The sequence below is a fragment of the Sceloporus occidentalis genome, unplaced genomic scaffold (assembly GCF_023333645.1).
Source record: "Sceloporus occidentalis isolate IW3139 unplaced genomic scaffold, rSceOcc1.0.p SCAF_117, whole genome shotgun sequence".
NCBI classification, from domain to species: domain Eukaryota; kingdom Metazoa; phylum Chordata; class Lepidosauria; order Squamata; family Phrynosomatidae; genus Sceloporus; species Sceloporus occidentalis.
In genome coordinates, this window is record NW_028317097.1 from 1,845,801 (window position 1) to 1,865,916 (window position 20,116).

General features: G+C 38.6%; 1 protein-coding gene across 1 annotated transcript in view; it reads right to left on the bottom strand.

The window, feature by feature from the left end:
* Positions 1-20,116, bottom strand: part of LOC149282403 (sperm-associated antigen 16 protein-like) — a 294,140-nt gene that overhangs the window by 144,686 nt on the left and 129,338 nt on the right. Inside the window, exons 9-10 of the mRNA XM_089498276.1 lie at positions 15,171-15,314; positions 627-812 (exon numbers count right to left, since the gene is read on the bottom strand). Coding sequence (XP_089354402.1) covers positions 627-812; positions 15,171-15,314 — 330 coding nt within the window. The remainder of the gene's footprint in view (positions 1-626; positions 813-15,170; positions 15,315-20,116) is intronic.

Genomic DNA, 20,116 nt, shown 5'->3' on the forward strand with positions numbered 1-20,116 from the left:
TAAATATTTTTCCTGGGAAGACTCAAAGTCATCTGATACAAAAGCACACATGAATAGCTTGCTGCAGAAGACACAGGGAAGGTTTGTGTGTTTTTCTTTTTAAGTTTTTTCTGTCATTAAATCTGTAGATTAAAGAATAAACAGCTCTGTTCAGGTTTTCTCCAAGGGTAACATCACATCTTTAAAAAAGGAAACAGACATTTCCACCAGGGTGTCACACCACAGCTCATCTGTAAAACCTAAAGACAACTTTACAGAACAAAACATTTTCATGGTTTCAGTAAAAGATCTTGATACGATGAGGTACATTGATTCATTATGTGCTAAGAAAATATCCGTGAATTATTTTGCAGACTGAGGTCTATAACATAATGTTGGTGGGCTGGATGCATTTGTAGCTTCCCTTTCTACTTTGTTCAGAAGAACTGAAAAGGATACACAAGGACTATTTTTTTTTCCTTGGCTACAATTAATAAACTAAATGTTGAGTATATATCTCTCTGAGCACATAATGCGCATTGGAAAAGCTGTATGTAATCATTGAACAGCTTTCCCAAGTACCTCAACCAGAAAAATGACATAAAGACATCCGGACACTTGTACAAGCAGATGATCAATGCACTCACCTGTTGATATCCCATATTTTGCTGTTGTTATCCAAGGAACAGGAGGCCAGGAAATCCCCGCACGTGTGCCATGAACAGCCCCAAACTGCATGTGTGTGCCCTTCCAACGTCAGGACGCATTCAGACTTTGCAAAATCCCAAATCCGAACTGTTGTGTCACCAGATGTGGTTGCTAGCTTGTTGCCTCTGTCAGCAGTAGAAATACAATACAATAGGTTATTTATTTGCAAAGTAAGGTATTACAGTTAATTTATTAAAAGGTAAAAATAATATAAATAATGTAGCTATTGTAACAAAATAGGAAGAAACAGCATTGACGGACTCTATGGCTTGACAAATGCTATGTCTGATGTTATCTCCAAATTCCCATAGACTGTACTAAAAACATCTGAGATAAATAAACCGGGGTAAGGATTTTATTGCTAATGAAATTCTGCCTGTGGCAGTAAATATTCTATACCTCTTTGCCTAAGACAAGAATTACTTAGTAACTCAACTGATAAAGAAAAAAATTGCAAACCTTATAAATCCTTCCTGCTAGGTAACTTACACTGTTAGGCATAGGGATAAAGGCTGTGATTCTATTTAGGTCAATAACATTTAGGAATAATTTTAAGCATGGAATTTATTTGTTATAGGCATGAAGTTCCAAACTACTTTTATAGGCAGGGGTGTTTGCTGTCCATATTGTTCAGCTGTTTTGCTACAGTTGGGTTCATCGTTGAAGCAGGAGATGGTAAGAGGGTCTGCTGGAGTGTTGTGGGTCCACCACTGCTGTTTATCCCAGAAATAAGGGCTGAGCTGACCCTGCATAATGTTGAGTTTAATCAGTGAGGGGGCCTTTAAGAAATATGCTTACCATGTTATTTTTAGGAGCAGAAGGTCAGTGGGGCTGCCCCTTCATAATGTAAAGTGAAGTCAAGGAAATGAAACTGTAACTCACTTTCCAACTCTCAATAGTGAATAAATCCCAGTGATCTTTATTGCTAACTATTGACTTGATGGCGATTGCAGAAATCTCAGCATTGCCAACATCAGAACCTTATGCAATGAGGTTGAACAACCCATTTAACCCCTCATTGAGACATAGGTACTGTGATACTATTGGGGCCACGTATAAAGAGCAATTCTGGTGGTGAGAAATGATGAAAATGAAGCAATCATTGAGCTGGTTGCTATAGAGATTGCACCATTTTAACTTGTTCTCTATCGATTAGTGCTTATAAAACTACTATCACAGATTAGGAATCAGCTTAAATGGACGGTATACCTCAAAATAACATTAATATCATTTATTGTTTTATATACAATGTACAATAGGTAAACAAGACATGACAAGTAGCATATAACAATTAGACTTACAGAAAAAACAGGGGAGGAGGGCCCTGATCAAACAAGCTTACAATCTAGAGTAATGCATTACAGAAATTCCTATAGTCTATGTCACTATAAAATTCTCCCTAGGGTGCTACGTTTTGTTAAAGACTATCCCTATTCCTATAATTCCTTAAACAAAATAAGAATAATAATGTATTTATGTGCTTATTGCTACTGTAAATTCATGTGCATTAACAAAATAGTTTTTACAGCACACCTATAAAAGAAAAAGTCCCATACGTAAATATTAATTTCATTTATTATTCCACCAACTCAACTTTATTTCCTGTATAACTATTTTTGTGTTTCACTCTCTGTGAAAAATAATATATTTTCATTTCATTTAATTGGGTATGACTAGCATGCAAGTTGTATAATGTAACAATATTTGAGGAGCCATAAAGACATGGTTTGGTGAGTTTTACGTGGAGGAACTCGAGTGGCCTGTAGAGAGCCCTGACTTCAATCCCAATGAACACCTTTGGGAAGAATTAGAATGCAGATTGTACATTCGGCCCCCTCCTCCATAGGTAGTGCATTCCAGAGCTTTACAGTCCTTACTGTCAATAATGTTCTTCTTTCTCAGCTAACTCTACTTATAGTAGGGAGCACGCCTTACCATGCTTCTTGCACATGCTTGGTAGAACTCCCGTTCTAGTTGATAGCAACTGAGCTCCCTTTAAAAACATTGGGAGTAGCATCAGACAACCACATTTATGCTATTGGAGCACTTGTGTTTTTCTAGGATTTATATGATTGGCTGCTGTTACTCCCACTGATTTCAATGGGAGCAGAGCTCTGATCGACTTAAATGTGAGTGCTAAAGCATAATAAAGCTTCCTGGGTGCCAGGTGATGAGAAAGAAATTGCATTTTCTAACTAAATTAAGCTCACATTGATTTGGATGCAATAAAATGCATCAGGACACATGCAACATGGACTCTTATTTAAAATAAAAATACAATGGTAAAGAGACTATTCAATTAAAGTACACATAGTTGGTCACGTGTACCTAATTTCATGAAAAGTAATACTTTTTGTAAATATGCAACACTTTCTCAATACCACAAGTTATAAAAAAAAGTGTGATTTCCAATGACTATGAAGTGCCATGGATGATATACCATTATAAAGAGCACCTAAACTATAACCCATTACGACAGAATAAGTCATACCCAGAATAAACAGCAATAACCCATTACAATAGACTATGTTCGGTATCTCTAGGGTAAACTGGCACATCGCGTTCCTACAGATTTAAGAAGCCAGTGACCGGAGCCAAGTAATTGTTTTTGAGCGAGCTCAAAGAATGTATTAAAGTTCAGAAAAGCACAATCATCTTTAAATTGACGTTAGTTGAACCAATTAAACAATTTCAAGCTCGGTAAACATTGCTGAGGTCAATCGAATGGACAATTTTATTGCGTTTGTACTTAATGGCTGAACCCAGGCTTATTTGCTAAATACATCCGTAAACCGAAGCTATGGGTAAACCCTTCTGCATCTGCTTTTACAATCAATAGTGTTATATAAAGGTCAAGTCTAAGGACGCTTCCAGCTTGTTACAATATGCATGTATGGCCAGAGGCTCCAATTAGTTATTTCGCTGGAAGTGAAAGTGTGTGCAGCTTTTCTTACCTTTGGAGGATCTATGCCGTATGAAAGAATGAGAGAGAAAGGACAGTAAGCTTCAAACAAAACTCCAGAAAAGCAGCACCTTTACCTATTGTATTATCTCCTGCTTCTTTACCTAACCAATAATGCTTTATTCTGTTAATGTATTCCAAAACTGCTGTATTTTCGTGTGACCTCTGACCTCAAGTCCCTACTTAAAAATCTATTTCTATTTAAAATATCATGTCCTGCATCAAATTGAAGCATCTCCTCATTAGTGAAATTCCACTTGCAGGTCATACATTACAGCCAGCCCTAACTTACGCACATGGATGGAAAGAGTTAACGAAAAAAGGAGAAAGGTGTAGGGTGGCCATGCGTGGGTTGCGTGGAGCTAGTATTGATCCGAGGGTCTCACATTGATCTAACAACAACACACTGGAGAGGTTTAGCTTATAGACTTAGGCCTTGCTGAAGTGAGATGGCTCATTGTCCTACTTGGAACCATCACATTCTGCTGCTACGGGATATCGTATATGATCTTAAAGAAGTGCAGAGCAGATCCTACATGACCAAGCTGACTCAGAACAAGTCTCCGTGGCAAATGGGCCAGTTACATGGGAGATCTCTGTAGCACTGAACAATAATTGAATGGTACTTATTTATTGACGTTGGAAGGATGAAGGGCTGCGTTGACCTTGCAGGGATTTGAACCTGCGACCACAAGGTTCTAAAAAACCTAATATGCCACTTTTGCAGTGTACCACCAAAGGTAAAATTTAAACCTTGACTACGTTCTGTCTGTTCTCCGTTTTCTGTAAACATATGTAATTTTAAGGAAAGAGCTACCCCGGCTAGTAAAATGATCATGCACACTTCACTCCATATCAGTCATGATTTTAATATAGTAAAATGCTAGTAATGACACAAACTGTCTTGTATAATTCTGTGATCATATACTTAAAGCTGTGGAGCAGGAGACAGGTTCATACAATTCTTCATTTTGTGAGACAGCTGTTTGTGATGGTAAAAGGTTCTTTAGGCAAACTCCATCAAACGTTATCAAACGTTATTGTTGCTCTGCTTAAGAGGAGACAGAACTTTCTGACCCTTAGAAGTCTAATCCATATACAGCCTACGTGTGAGTGTGACTGCTCAATAATTCCATGACGATGCCCTTTGGTATACACAAACTGTTCTAGGGGGATGAATTTTAATGCAAAGAGTAAATATATTATTTATGCATCCCAGCACTTGTTATCATAGGCAAACAGTTCAAGTGCAGCTCAGCGTCCTGCTGCTGCCCGATTCTTATAACTACCGGCAGGTAATAGAAGAAATGGCTCCCAAATCTTCCAGGTTACACTTTCAATATCAAGCAGCCTAGTTTTAATATCCCTCCACTCAGGATGAGAGAAAGCATAATTCCTGTAGAGCAGTTGCAGAGGACACAGATCTCACGTTGTCCATTGGGCACCCTAAACAACCACCATACACCTGCTGACAAGGACCTTTCCAATGTGACAGACCTTTGTGTCCTGTGCACCCCATGTGTGTATACTGTTGGAGGGTGCTGAGATATGTTATCATATATGTCATCAGCCTTGAGCATAACACAGGCCGCAGAGAAAGTGTTAGTGGAGAGGTCTCTGCCAGTAGCTGCTCGGACCTCCACTCAGGTACTTTTGGATTGGAGTATGGGTAGATCTTCCTCTGGGCCATATCAAGTTTAAAGACAACCCTGCCTCTCAGTGAAGGCACTTAAAACATCCCAAAGTCCTTGGAGTAGACAGGTAACACACACTCTCCCCACTCTAAACAGCAAAGACCGGGGTATGGAGGGTAAATCCTCCGGGCAGGGCTCGACTAGCCACAAACACTACGAGCATAGCTTTGGACATAGTTGCAACAAGAGGAAATTAGCAAAGCTAAAATTGGTGGAAGCAAAGGCAAGAGTGGGTAGGGCTACAATGAATCCCCTCCCACTCTGCTTCCCTAGAACACAGGCCCCTCCCACTATACATGACTCCTCCCATTTTGTCTCCATAGAAGACGGTAATCATGCGACACATCTAGTCTACCTAAAAGAAAATTCTGCCTTGGCTATGACCCCTGCAAAGAACACTGCTCATGTCAACATTTCAGTGAAGCATACGTCACCAAGTGGTCGTCACATATTAAATATTGTACTTTTGTGACTGCAGTTGGTCTCTGCACAGAATCAAACATTGTTAGAGAAGGATCTGGCGGCAAGAACTGATGTGGGCCTCTACCTACTCTAATTGACAATTCTAATAAATGTGATAGAGATGTGGTTAAGAGGTTGTTAGATCTCTGTGAGATTCAGCACTTATCCTGCCCTTTAACATGCCTTTTGATAACCAGCCCAGTACTCATTAGGTTACAATGTAGCAGTGAGCATGAGATTGAATCATCCAGCGGCATCCATATTCATGATGGCGTCAATCATTATGAGTGAGGAAGCGCCAAATTAATAGAAAATTCTGCAACAACAGAAGCAAATAAACAATCTTCATATGCCATCTGTGGGTAATTAGTTAGCAGCAAGCCATCTCTTCACTGGAGTTTGTAATACGGATCTTTTTTCCCTTAATGTATGTAAATTTCAACAATTTTTAGGCAAAACAAATTATACAAAGTGTTGCTTTATAATGAAAAGTAAACTTTGTTTACAGTTCAGTGGGTAAAATTCTTTTTACTGGGTAACAGCTGGGCGATCTTGTGAGAAAACTCACCTTCCATGCACATGTTTCTGAAAGCTGTTAAGTGACTTACATATGTCTGGCACCTAAAGAGTTAACACATGCAAATGTAGATGGATTTCACCTTTTTTTTTTGGAGACTGATCACCAGTTACATAAAGCAACGGGGGGTAATGTATAAAGATCGATTTTAGTGTAAACCAAAAAAAGAAAAGTGCAGTCTCCATAGAAACCAATGAAATGATGCTGCAAGAGGCTCAATTTCTACCACGGTAGAAATATTACTCATACATAAGTACCGGTGCATCTTTAAGTCTCCCAGTGTTAACCCTATCCGTCCCAAGCAAAGAAATCTTGCCAATGGGACAATATATATCCTTTTGGTGCTCACACTGTTAAAGCAGATCTGCATGATGGTCTATATGTCCAATCAGGCCCCCTGCTGTATACATGCGACTGTACACTACACGGTCGTATACTAGCAGACGGGATCTGACGCACTACCTGTAATATACATATGGGGGCGCTCTCTGTATAACCATGGAGAAGGGTATCTTAACTTCTTTTATCTGGATTTTCATGATTATTTCTCCCATTAAGTTATTTCTCTTCTATTGTTGAGTTGCTTATTTTGTTAATTAGCTGAGGGTGAAGAAGGGGAGATAACGTCAGGTCAGGCAATTGATTAAATAATGTTGGCTCTGCCACAGGCTGCTGCACGTCTCAGCTTCCCTGGCTTGTAAACTAAATACCCTTAAAGCCATGACATTGATCATCTGATTGCCAATGAAAAATCACAAGCCAAAAGTTTAATAAATGAAAAGCTGTGAGGTTGATGGCACCCCTTTACAAGGAAAGTCTAGATCAAGGATGTGCAATGATGTAGAATACACATGCAAAATATTCTATATCATTGAGATTCAACTACATAGCTGCTCCATTGCTTTCAGGATTCTACCAAAAGGTAATGTGCAATGAAAAGCCTGTTCATTCCTATCGGCACATTCCATGTATATCTGTCACAAAACACAAGGACAAGCAACATATAAACTAAACCCTCCTTATATGATCCAGAAGTCTAAAGGCTAATGTTTTATGACTAATTGTTGAGACTCCCATCATGTGCTTTTTATTACAACCTGTACTGTCTGGAATCCGTGACATTTAACGCTGATAAATAAAGCAGATCAGAGCAAACCCCAAGGATTTTAATCACCTCCTAGACATATATCCATCAAACAATCAATGATTTCTGGAGGACACCAACCAATAAAGGTCAATCATTTTGCCATATATATATATATATATATATATATATATATATATATATATATACACACACACACACACACACACACACACACACATAGAGCAACCCACAAACACACATTATAAAGAACATATTGGGAATAGAGCAGCATACAGATGAATGCTTGACAGTAGAGTAGACAAAATATTGCTTTTGGAATCCAGAACTGCTATTTGAACCCAGAGCAATGTTAGCAAGAGCCACATAAACTGAACAATGACTGTGAGAATGGCTTCCAAATTTATCGGCCTACTGTCAATCTAGGGCCTTGGCCGCCACCCTAAAATAATATCCCCGAGGTGCCCCTTGTTAAAGAAGTTCTGTCTACGAACTCTTCTATGTGGGCAGCATACTGGCATGGGACTGTGGTGGCCCAAGGACCACGCTACAGACTGATGGGGAAACAAAGGTGGGCAAAATGGATGACAGGCATAGTATAATCAGATATTTCTGGACCAGAGAACTGTATAATAGGTTAGAGTTTCAAGATATACTTAGTAAAAGAAAGGAAAATGCAAGTATGTTTGAGGCACATTTCCCAAATCTTACATTTTATAGTTCATACATTAAATAAACCTATGGAATTGGGAGCAGCCAGTTTAACTTCATGTTTTTAGGATCTGCGATTTTGGGTGAAATTGTACTCGTCTAACCTCGTCTGATAAGTGTTCTTTGTTAAGTAGACCTCTTATTGTAAAAATGAGGAGTTCAACTGAGAGCCTTAAACATTAATGAATTCTCTGGAAGAACTAGTTAAAGTCTGAGTGTATTAATTTACTTTGCTTCTTTAATAAGTGCAGTTAGATGGCCAACCATAATATATTAAATTGTTTAAGTAGCATAAGATCTTATTCATAAAAAAAACAGCAAAACCAAAGGTAAAAAAAACCAAAGGTAAAAAATAATAAACACCAGGTAGTGAGTCAAAGGTAAGTGAAAATTAGATTGAGTTACTTCCGCGGTACTGCAGCAGCCCAGACAACACTCCTCTCAGTGTTCAACAGAAAAAGACACAGGTATAGGGGCGCATGTACATATGGGGAAGAAAATAAAAAATAAAAAATAATAGTGCAATATATCAAATAAATAATAATAAAGTGTGAATGTGTAGTGAATGCACTCACAAAATACAGATGGTATACAGGCTCTTCAAAGTAAAATATTCTTTATCTCTTCTGTTTCTAAAATAGGTATAAAAGAAAAAAAGCCAATGGTGCAGAATCCTCCTGTTGTGATATAAGGAATTTGGAATACACTTACAGGATAGTAGATTTTTGCCAGGCACTTCAGCTTATAAAAGTCTGGAGATTGTAGTAAAAGTCCAAAAGCACACTGCTTATGTTGAATAATTTTCAGATACTTCTCAACGCGTTTCGCCTCGCGGCTTCCTCAGGAGAGAATCGGTAGATTCAGCTGCAGACAAAACTTTTCACGCGTTGAGAAGTATCTGAAAATTATTATTTTTTATTTTTTATTTTCTTCCTCATATGTACATGCGCCCCTATACCTGTGTCTTTTTCATAAAAAAAACAATAGGGAACATAAATCAAGAATGACTGAAAATGTGGGTTTGGTGTTGGTGTTTAAATAAGAAGAGCTCTTTATTTAAAGATACTAAACACATGGAACAAAACAAGCAATAGAAATATGGGATAGTTAGAAGGTGACAATATCTAGTTGAAGATGCAACTGGTGTTCTAGCTATAAATAAGCAGAACCCCTTCTGGCTAAGAAGAATATAAATAAAGGCCCGCTGGCAGATGTTTTGAGGCAGAGATTACACTTTAGAAAGTTTCATAATCTATTTTATTTTGAATTTGAAGTCTCAGTTTTATGCACCCTAAGTCTTTCTAACAGTGGGTTGTGTGCCATCTAAACCAAGATTTTTAGCTCACTAATTATACACTCACTGCCTTAATACTGAGCACCTGGGTCTTGATGACTTCTAGATTCAAAAAGCTATGTTTTTTTCCACAGTATTCCTATTCAATTAGGTTCTCCGAGATGCCTAAAACGGCTTTTGCCTGTTTAGCTCAATAAGACCTTTGGTAGGAAGGTCAAGCCCCACTGAGAATCCTTCCCTACAGTTGAGATGCTGCTGCATTGTTTAACTTGCGCAAAGGAAAAACAGCTTTATACTGACATTTAGAAAAGTCTGAAGTCATTATTTTGACAGTAGAATCATTGTCCTCAAATGCTTTTGCTGCATAGAAATATTTTCCAACACCTGTCGATCACCAGTGAATATATTCTTCAAAAAACATTTTTGTCTCCCAATGCCTAATTGTCAAGAAGCATGAAGGTTTGTTCTTGACAGTACTTGATGTGTGATAGTTGTCTCACTATGCACTGCACTGAAGAGCAGAATTATGGAATTCAGTAAAGCAATGCCTCGGTGGGTGAAGGTGATTAGTTGCAGGAAGAGTACCATATTGGTGAACAATTTATTTGTACCCTTGCTGAATGGTGATAATGAGTTATTTTAAAAAGTATATATACTTAGATGAATATTCCCATAAATGACTATGCCAAAACGTTCATAAAATGTATAAATTACCAATGTTTGCCACTACTGCCAAAATCAGTTTCGTTGTCAATCAACATATACTTCCATGCATGTGCATATTTTTACTAATCCCTAATTTTACAACTTCCTTATTGTTCTACCTGCTCCAAGATCATCATCTCTTCGATTCATTCTAAAAGCAGCTGCCTATATATTGTCCCCTTTTCTTTTGTAGCACACAAAGCCCTCTTCCTCATCTTATTTACACTTAGGTCCATAAATATTTGGAAAATGAAACAATTTTCTTAATTTTGACTCTGTACGCCACAATGGATCAAGATGTGATTCGAATAGAGACTTTCAGCTTTTACTTTCAAATGAATGGTTTATGAATTACAGAAAATCTCATCAATAGTCCCTCATTTTTAGGGGCTCAAAAGCAATTGGGCAAACGAATATAATAATAAGCAAAATGATTATTCTTAATACTTGGTTAAAAAGCCTTTGTAGCGAATGACTTTCAAATCTAGAAATATCTGCCCTCAGTTTTGTCTTCATCAAGTGAAATGACTCAGACAGTGAAGAATATTGCACTTTTTTGCCTTGAAAAGCTCCTTGGTTGCATTGTCCTATCAGTTTTGCAGCATTTGGCTGAACCTGAGCTAATATTGTGCCCGTATGCACTTCAGAATTCATCCTGCTGCCTCTGTCAGCAGTCGTATTATCAATACTAGTGACCCAGCTCCATTGTCAGCCATCCATGCCAAGGCCATAACACTGCCTCCACTATGTTTCACAGATGATGTGGTATACGTTGGATCATGAGTTGTTCCTTCTGTTCTCCATACTTTCCTCCTCCCATCATTCTACTATAGATTGATATAGTTTCATCTATCCAAAGATTATTGTTTCCTGAACTGAGCGGGCATTTTTATATGTTTTCTGGAAAAGTTTAATATGGCCTACCAATTCTTGAGGCTTACCAGTGTGGTACCTCCTGGAGATTGTTCCTAACATGGGTTGTGAATGGGTTTTTCTTCATCAAGGAAGAAATTCTGCAACCATTCACTAAAGTTTTCCTTTGTGGTTGTCCAGGCCTTTTGTTGTACCAACTTGTTGATATAGTCACTCGTAATGTTTCTGCTGTGTCTGATGGATTTGTTTTGTTTTTCAACCTAACCTGCATTATTTTAATTGACAACTCTTTGGAACTCATATTGAGAGTCCAGAGCTACAGCTTCCAAATGCAAATTCCACATTTGGAACCAACTCCAGACATTTTAACTTGTTCCTTGTTAATGAAATAATGAAGGGACAGCCTGCACCTGGCCACAAAACAGCTTCTTGGCCAATTGTCTAATTACTTTTGAGACCCTGAAAACGGGGGGAATGTATAAAAATTGCTGTAATTCCTAAACCATTAACCCAAATAAATGTAAAAAGCCTCCAATTAAAGCTGAACGTCTGCACTTCAATCTCGATTTAATTTCAAATCCCACAGAGCCAAAATTATGAAAATTGTGTCACTACGGTGACACAAAGTACTGCCGTGGTATAGAGGCAATGAGCTCAAATGTCATCAAGCTCCGGACAGGTAACCAATTATTATTATTATTATTATTATCCTTTATTTATATAGCGCCAACAGTTTACGCGGCGCTTAATACAATACATAAATTCAAGGGATATGACAAGACAAGAATTGACAGACTAAGACAAACCGATACATTTGGTGGAGAGAGCCCTGCTCGCAAGCTTACAATCTAGAGGGAAATGGGGTGACAAACATAAGGCATAGAGAAAGGGTGAGAGGTATTGTGGGGGTTGTATCGATGACAAGGAAGTTCTAGCAGCTAAGATGGTATGCTTCTCTGAAGAAGTGGGTTTTTAGATGTTTCTTGAAAGTTGGGAGGGAGGGAGAATGCTGAAGGTTCCTTGGGAGTAGATTCCAGAGATATGGGGCAGCTCGAGTGAAATCTTGTAGACGGGAAAAGGAAGAGGTGATGAGTGAGGAGGAGAGCCTTAGCCCATGGGAGGAACGTAGGGATCGAGTAGGAGAGTATTTGCTAATGAGGTCAGAAATGTACGGAGGAGCAGTATTATGGATGGCCTTATATGTCAGTACCAGGATCTTAAATTTAATTCTAAAGGTAATTGGGAGCCAGTGGAGGGTTTCACAGAGGGGGGAAGCAGAAGAGGAGCGACGTGCAAGGAAGATGAGCCTAGCAGCGGCATTTAGGATAGACTGTAAAGGAGAGAGTCGAGACAGTGGAGTGCCAACCAGAAGAGTGTTGCAGTAGTCAAGACGGGAAATGATAAGGGAATGAACGAGTGTTTTTGTGGATTCTTGGGTGAGGAATGGGCGGATACGAGAGATGTTTTTTAGGTGCAAGCGGCAGGATTTGGCGAGGGACTGAATGTGAGGGATGAAGGAGAGGTTTGAGTCAAGGATGACCCCAAGGCATCGGGCCTGGTTAGTAGGAGAGATAGTCGTGTTGTTAATGGTGATAGAGAATTCAGGTAGTGGAGTGGAGATGGAGGGAGGGAAGATAATGAGTTCAGTTTTAGAAAGATTAAGTTTCAGGTAGTGTTGTGACATCCATGAAGAAATAGCAGACAAGCAATTGGTAATACGGGACAGGAGAGATGGAGAGAGATCAGGAGAAGACAGGTAGATTTGGGTATCATCTGCATATAGGTGATACTGGAGGCCAAATGGGTTGATTAGTTTGCCAAGAGAGGAAGTATAAAGAGAGAACAGCAGAGGGCCAAGGACTGAACCTTGGGGGACACCAACCGAAAGTGGAAGGGGTGATGATGTCTTGCCAGAGAAGTTGACAGAGAAGGAACGGTTAGACAGATATGAGGAGATCCAGGAGAGAGCTGTATCTCGAATGCCTATAGAAGCAAGTGAGTGTAGAAGAAGGTGGTGATCAACAGTATCGAAAGCAGCAGAGAGATCCAGTAGAATTAGAATAGAGAAGTGACCTTTTGCTTTGGCAGAGAGCAAGTCATTGGAGACTTTTGTTAGAGCTGTTTCAGTAGAGTGAAGGGGTTTGAAACCAGACTGTACAGGGTCAAGGAGGGAATTAGAGGAGAGGAAGTTAATGAGGCGGTTGAATTCCCCAGGTTTGCAACTTTAGGGTCCATTTAAAATATGAGGACTACCTTGGGATGTCTATAATGCCTGCTGTGACCCCCTGGCATAACATCTGAATCCGCGGTATCTCTTTGCATTTCCTGTGGGTAACCAATGTAAGCTATCACTGGAGAATGCACAGATGATCATCTTGTTTAATTGACTTTAATGAACATGAAAGGTCTCCCTTTGTGTTGCATATCCTATGCAAACCATTGTGTTTAATATTGAAGCCCTATTTACAACGCTTTGACATTAATGGAAATGCTAGGGAATGTTTTCACAGCTATACATAGAACATGTGGGTCAACTGTGCCACTTAATCTATTTCCAACAATATAGAGTAACATAAGGGCAGAAAATATCAACATTTTATTGTTACTGATGTTTGTTACTGAAAATAGCTTTATTTTTGTTCACACAAATTTGGATACTTGAATCTTAAATTGATAATTGACCGACAAAGAGAAAAAAAGCAATTCATAAGGATTATAAACTACCCAGAAATGTTTAACAATAAATTGTCTCCCAGCTTCATGTGCGTCCGACTCGTTGGAAGCCATGGTAACAATGTGTTATTGAAATCTGATTAGCATTCTCTATGATGAGCTATGCAATGTCCTCTGGATTTATTTTCCCGCTGCTTAGAACATTTTTTTTACCTCCATTACGAGAGAGAAGTGGGGAGCAGGAATGCTTTTATGTAAGAATTTAATTAACGTGTTCTTTGCTTTAGTATTTTCGTTGCTTGTTATAGTCAAAATAAGTGGAAAAAAATCTTGGCCAGGCATGGAAGTCAGGTGGGGTTTGTGATGGCATTGAATAAAATGATTAAATATCTCCTCTTACTAGTGCTGGATTATAGAGAATGCATTAATGCTGCAACTGCAAGACTAGCTAAAACAGGTCCATTGCTCCCAAAAGCCACCTTGGTCTATAATCCTAAAACTTGAGTAACTGTCCTTAGATTTGGACTCAAATTGCAGCTTCATGTCTCTACAAGTTCTCTATGGACTTATGTTTTAAGACCTAAATTTTCAAGGGTTGTTGATGTATATTCAACAATTATCAACCCACAGGTAGACATACTGGTACCAGAGGAGAAGAAGGCCCTGCTCGAGCGAGTTCACATTGGGACTTTTCTATCACGCATTTTAAGTAAATCATAGCATTTGAATAATCTTTAATATCTAATTAGCACATTATATTAAAACCTTGGTGTACGTTCTGTGTGTTAATTTGATATAAAAAGTTCAGAGGAATTCGAGGCTTATCCTTTACAGTCACAGAAAGCAAAAACAATGAGCAGTTGGGAAATGTGCAGAATACATTTACTACTTTCCCTGTTTTATTACCAACAGAACACAGCTGTAAATAAAGTTTAGTGATGTACCTATATATTATACAGTGCCTATCTAATAAAGCAGTTCATCATTTTCTCAATAATCCCCATCCTCATTACACTACATAGCATGCAGATGACTGCTTCAGATTACAGTACTGCCCTTCACAGAGAAGATCAGCTCATAGAGAAATCAGCTTTAGTGAGAATAGTAAAATAGAAATGGAAATGGCCACTTTTCTATTACTTGTGTTTAGGAAATGCATTATGGTGAGAAAAGCCAGTTACAGTCTGATACCAGCTACAATTGTGCGCCCAGCAGGCAGTGGGTTTGCTGGCCACAGCATGATGTCATGTGTGTCACATACAGCAGAAATTAACAAAAACATTGTTTTTCTCGGAGCCGCAGTGCCAGGACTGCAATTAAAAAAGCCATGAGATCCCAGGCCTGGTTTCTGCGTTCACTCAGTACCATAAGGTGGTCTTCAATACATCCTGGGCTTGATGATATCAATGTAAATGATTTATACTTACGTTGGGTGGAAGGAGCAGCCAGACAGCCAGTCTGTATGTCCTTCGCCAGTCATGATAACGTTTCCATTAGCAAAAGACCACATCTTCCACAGACGATCATCGCTGGTGGTTACAAGAACATCTTTGCGTGGATGCAAGGCCACACTGTAAATATTAAAAGAAGGACATCCATGAAGGAGAAGCTTCTAGCAGGCACCAGAGATCACTAAACATCCAAGACATGTAGCTATTTAGAAGCATCATTAAAACTAATGGATTGCAGATCATTATCTGATTATCTGACAAGGTGGCAGCGAAAGACATTGTAATATTTATGAAGTGTCCGACATGATATATGTATCGCAGCCAAATGTCCAATAAGATGATGAGTGACCTTATCTGGTGAGTGCAAAAGTATGAGTAAATATGGTACACTTTATTCCTGCCCATCATGAACACACATTCATTATATTCAATGTCCGGGAGGAAGATATTATCACATCAGATATTTGATGTAGAAATTGCCCTATAACCCAATCAACCTCTGAAACCTTACGCTTGAATCCTCTTTCAAATTGTTAAAACCTAATACATTTCTATTCTATCAAAATAATCCACATTGCACATTAACAATAAATTCTGTGGGCAAATGACTTAGAATAAGCTTTATAAGTACATCAACTGCACAATTTGTGTTAGAAAACTGTTTATTTTATGCAGGTAAATTGACTAAACGTGCTTGTTTTCGGGTGGCTGTGCTCTCATTGAGACGTCTGTGTCTGATTTCTATTCACTGGAACTGATGTCTTGTTTAAAAGTTATTTTTCACAGTCTATCATATTCAAAAAATGTCCACAGCCAATTTACCTTGTTGAATGCTACCCTTAAAAATAACAGCAGTGTTATTCAATGTAATACCAAATATGTGTTTATGTTAGGAAGTGTCAAAAAAGTTTATTTCTGATTATTCTTCCTTCTTTATACATCCATTTCTTTTGCACCCTTCCAAATACAATGCATATTTCCTGAACCTTTACCTGTAACTTGTTAGATAAATATAAATAAAACAAGAAAAAATACTCCTGATTTTTTTAATCTGCTCAAGTAAGTTTTGGGCTCCTCTAAGACATATTCCCAATTTTACTTAAGTGCGCCCATATAAATGATTGGCTGGTCACTCTGTTCATTCTTTTTCCCTTTAGGTTTCTGCCGTAGACAACAATAACTTCAAAACTCAATGCTTTTCTTACTCTAAAATGAATCTGATCCCATCTTGCAAATTGCTTTGGCTCCGGGTTTCCGACAGAGATATCGGAGTTGAGAATCGTGCCTATATGCCTTAAGTGTCTCTAGCTGAGGGGAGCTATCTAGTAGAGACACCTGGCTGGTTTCAATGAGCGTTATCACGCCCATTCATCAGCTTCCATTACAGAGCTATCCGTGTGTTTGTAACAGAGCAGAGAAGAACTGGAAATGAGAATGTGGTAAAAGGAAAAGTCGCACTTGAGTTCTCACCGAACTCTAAGTCTGTGCTGAAATAAAACATTGATACATAAGTATATTGCTCTACTTGGTCGAAGGAGGTTGTCCTGTTATCACGGGCTCGCGGGGCACTGAAAAAACACCACTTCATGGAGCAGGTCTTACCCCTAACATTTCCAACGGCCAAAGGGGGGCACTTTTTATTAAAATGATGTGGATAGAGTTGTGTTGATGTGTGGCTGTGAATGATTGAACTATTTAGAAGCAGAATAATGTATTTTATTTAAACAAGTTCAAGTATAAACAGATTTCCTGTCAATTATATAAATATTATTGTGACTTTTAGGTGTAGAACATTGTAATACACTCATACCCAGCAAACATGCTGAGCTTCAGCGAAGAGGGACATCAGGTGTTGAAAGAGAGACAGGATCGTTTGTGTGCCAAAGAGGGACTGTCCCATTAAAACTGGTACAACAGGTAGGTATGTTTTGGGGAAAATATGGTTCTATGGCTTCAGCATTTCAACTCCCACTCCCTTTAGCCACAGACTGGCTGAGGATTATGAGAACTGTGTAGTAAAATATAGATTGCGTCGCTGATCGTGGCTTGGTAATAATAATGGGAATCATAGATCATAGCTAAAAAGCTGATTAGCAAAAAGTTAAGCGACATTATCACCAGACTAAGGTATTAAACCAAAAGTAATTTAAGTTTTCTATGCTCATGTTCTATGTCATATGAGGATACAGTGCCTCATTCAGTCAAGCAGCTTGGCTAGCTGTTCTCTTACTGATTACGTTAGCCAAACAATACATTAGCTGATAAAGATATACTAAGGAGTTTTTGGATGCAAATCATAAGCTCACACAAGGAACGGAACTACAATGAAGACAATCATATCCCGTGAAATGAATATATTCACGGATGCCCCCTGAGAAGCTGGAACACCATTACACAATTCCTTCAAAATCCAGAATCTTCAAGACTAATCAAACAGCATGTGGTTTGTTGATGAATATTTGTTCAGTTGCTTCAATGTTCTGTAGCACAAACGCCTTCATTATTTGTAATAAAGTGTCACACTGCCCAATTAGCTTAACCCATTGGAGGTTAACACATCTTGATGGCAAGACAATACATACCGTATTTTCATTGTGTTTTTAGGTACCAGTTCAACATACATGTCACATTTCTACATTCCTATATGTTTCTTAGCAGCGTACTACACATATATATATATATATATATATATAATCACTCAGCCCTACTGCAGGGCAGGCCGACTTGACAAAAGCGCAGGAAAGAGAACTGGAACTGAGATGATTAAAAGGATTTTGCAGACTTTCTTTATGTTGTGTGCAAGTTGGGCTCGACTCACAACACGCTGGGCATTGAGTAGAAAGGCTGGGATGTATTATTTTTATTATCCTGTATTAATGAACTTCCTCTATATCTACAATCTCCGAAAATGTATACACCAGGGACTGCACACGTATTCAAGTAATGTACGCTTGCATATAAGAAGGTGCTCCAAAAAAATGACAGAGGCTATGATGAGATGTTAATACATGGATACAAAAACATATTGTGAGCATTTCTGATCACAAGGTGGAGATCTTTGTCTCTTCTAGCGCAAATCTCTTGGATGTGATCTTTGTGCGGCAGATGAGGTCATTATCCCACAAGGAACCACACAAGGACCACATCTAAAGCAAATCGTTACCGCTGAAAGCTATACAGTAGCCCAGTAGTTTAATAAAACCCTATATAAGTGTCTAGACCAATATGATGTATATCTCAGTCCTACACATTACATCATTAGTAAAACAGAAAGTAGAAAGTCTGTAGTGAAAAATCTTATCTAGTTCACGCGATAAGCATTCCCTATTAGAGAAAATGTTCTGTGATATGCTCAATACAAAGGTTATGTTATATGATCAATGAACAGGTTAAGATTGCTATGTATTTGGGTGATGTTCTTGATTTTACTGAAAACCCCAGCTTTTGCCTTACATCTTTCTGTTAACAAGCTGCATTCACAGCAGCATTTCTCACAGGTCTATAGCAGCATTAACCTTGGCAGAGAGTCTGCATAGAATTCCAGGAGAGGCCTATTTAGCGTGTTGTAATGTTCCTTCTATCAAGGTGTCAGGGAGCTATAAGATATTAGTTTAGCAGCAGGCTGTGGACATCTATTCCTCCCACTGACAGTGATGGGGCCATTGTGTTTTGATTTAGACTGACACTGCTAATCTGCATGTTGGATACTGGAAGATTGAGTGGCCTGGGCTAACATCGTATGTGATGAGTGATCAAAGATTTAACAATGACCTTCGCTGACCTTAAAAGAACTCCAGAGACACCAGAACTAAAATTACGAGATTACTAAAAATGTCTTCTGTGCCTGCACTACATACATTATGGTGATAATTCCATATGGCCAGGGAGAGCTAGCAACCCCATCCAAAATGTCCAAAGTATACCAAATCCCATATATCAGACAACATACTCGATGAACACATTTTCCAAAGTGGACTACATAGAAAGCTCAATAACGATGCACAGAAATGATCCAACCATTGCTTAAATGTCACCTATTAAATCTATAGGCACCTTAGTAGCATGGAGAGGATGTGACCAAACACCGATTCACTGCCCAGAGATTGGCGATGCTAACCCTCAGTCCCACAGCATGTTCCCAGGTATACCATAATGGTCAGCTACCCCCTACTTTTCAGCATGTAGCACATACTCCACATGTATCCTTATATAATTATTAAATTATTAAAAAACAGATCTTTCTGGACAGATGCTATGAAAGCACTTAAGTTAGCTTCATTCTGGCTTATGTTCCTCCCCACCTAATGGGTTATGCCAGTTAAGATAGTGAGCAAAGCTTTAACTATCATTTCCTTCTTGTTCTTGTTTTTGATAGAAAAGCTAATTTTGTCTATTGCTGCTGAAAACGGTTGATCTTTAATGGAGTATCTTCATAGGTGTACAGAGGCCTTTTATCACTCCCATCACTCATGTGGCACGTTGTGTTCGCGAATCCAAGTTTAAAAGGCTAATGATCATTAGAAAACCTATTCACAATTATGTTACAGCTAGAAATGTCCTTGTTTTCCCATCAAGTGACCCCAAACATTTACGTTTAGTGTATACGCAGCTTTAACTCTATACTGAAAGGATAGAATAAAATGGAAGTGCGGCTAGAATACTGCTTCCAAAGCAGAGAAAACATGGTAACGTTTCACAAAGGACAACGAAGAAAAGGAATCTCATGGCTGTGCAGAGAAATTGAGATTAGCCCTGCTATCTGTTGGCTGAAAGCTCTGTGTGAATCTTTTCATGGAGAGATATATAACCATATGTCCAATAGGCAGCTCATCTCACAATGCATGACAAGCGTTATGGAAATAGAAAGTGACAGTCAAAAGACTTTCATTCTAAAGCAGAGGCTTCTATTTCCTCACCTCTGC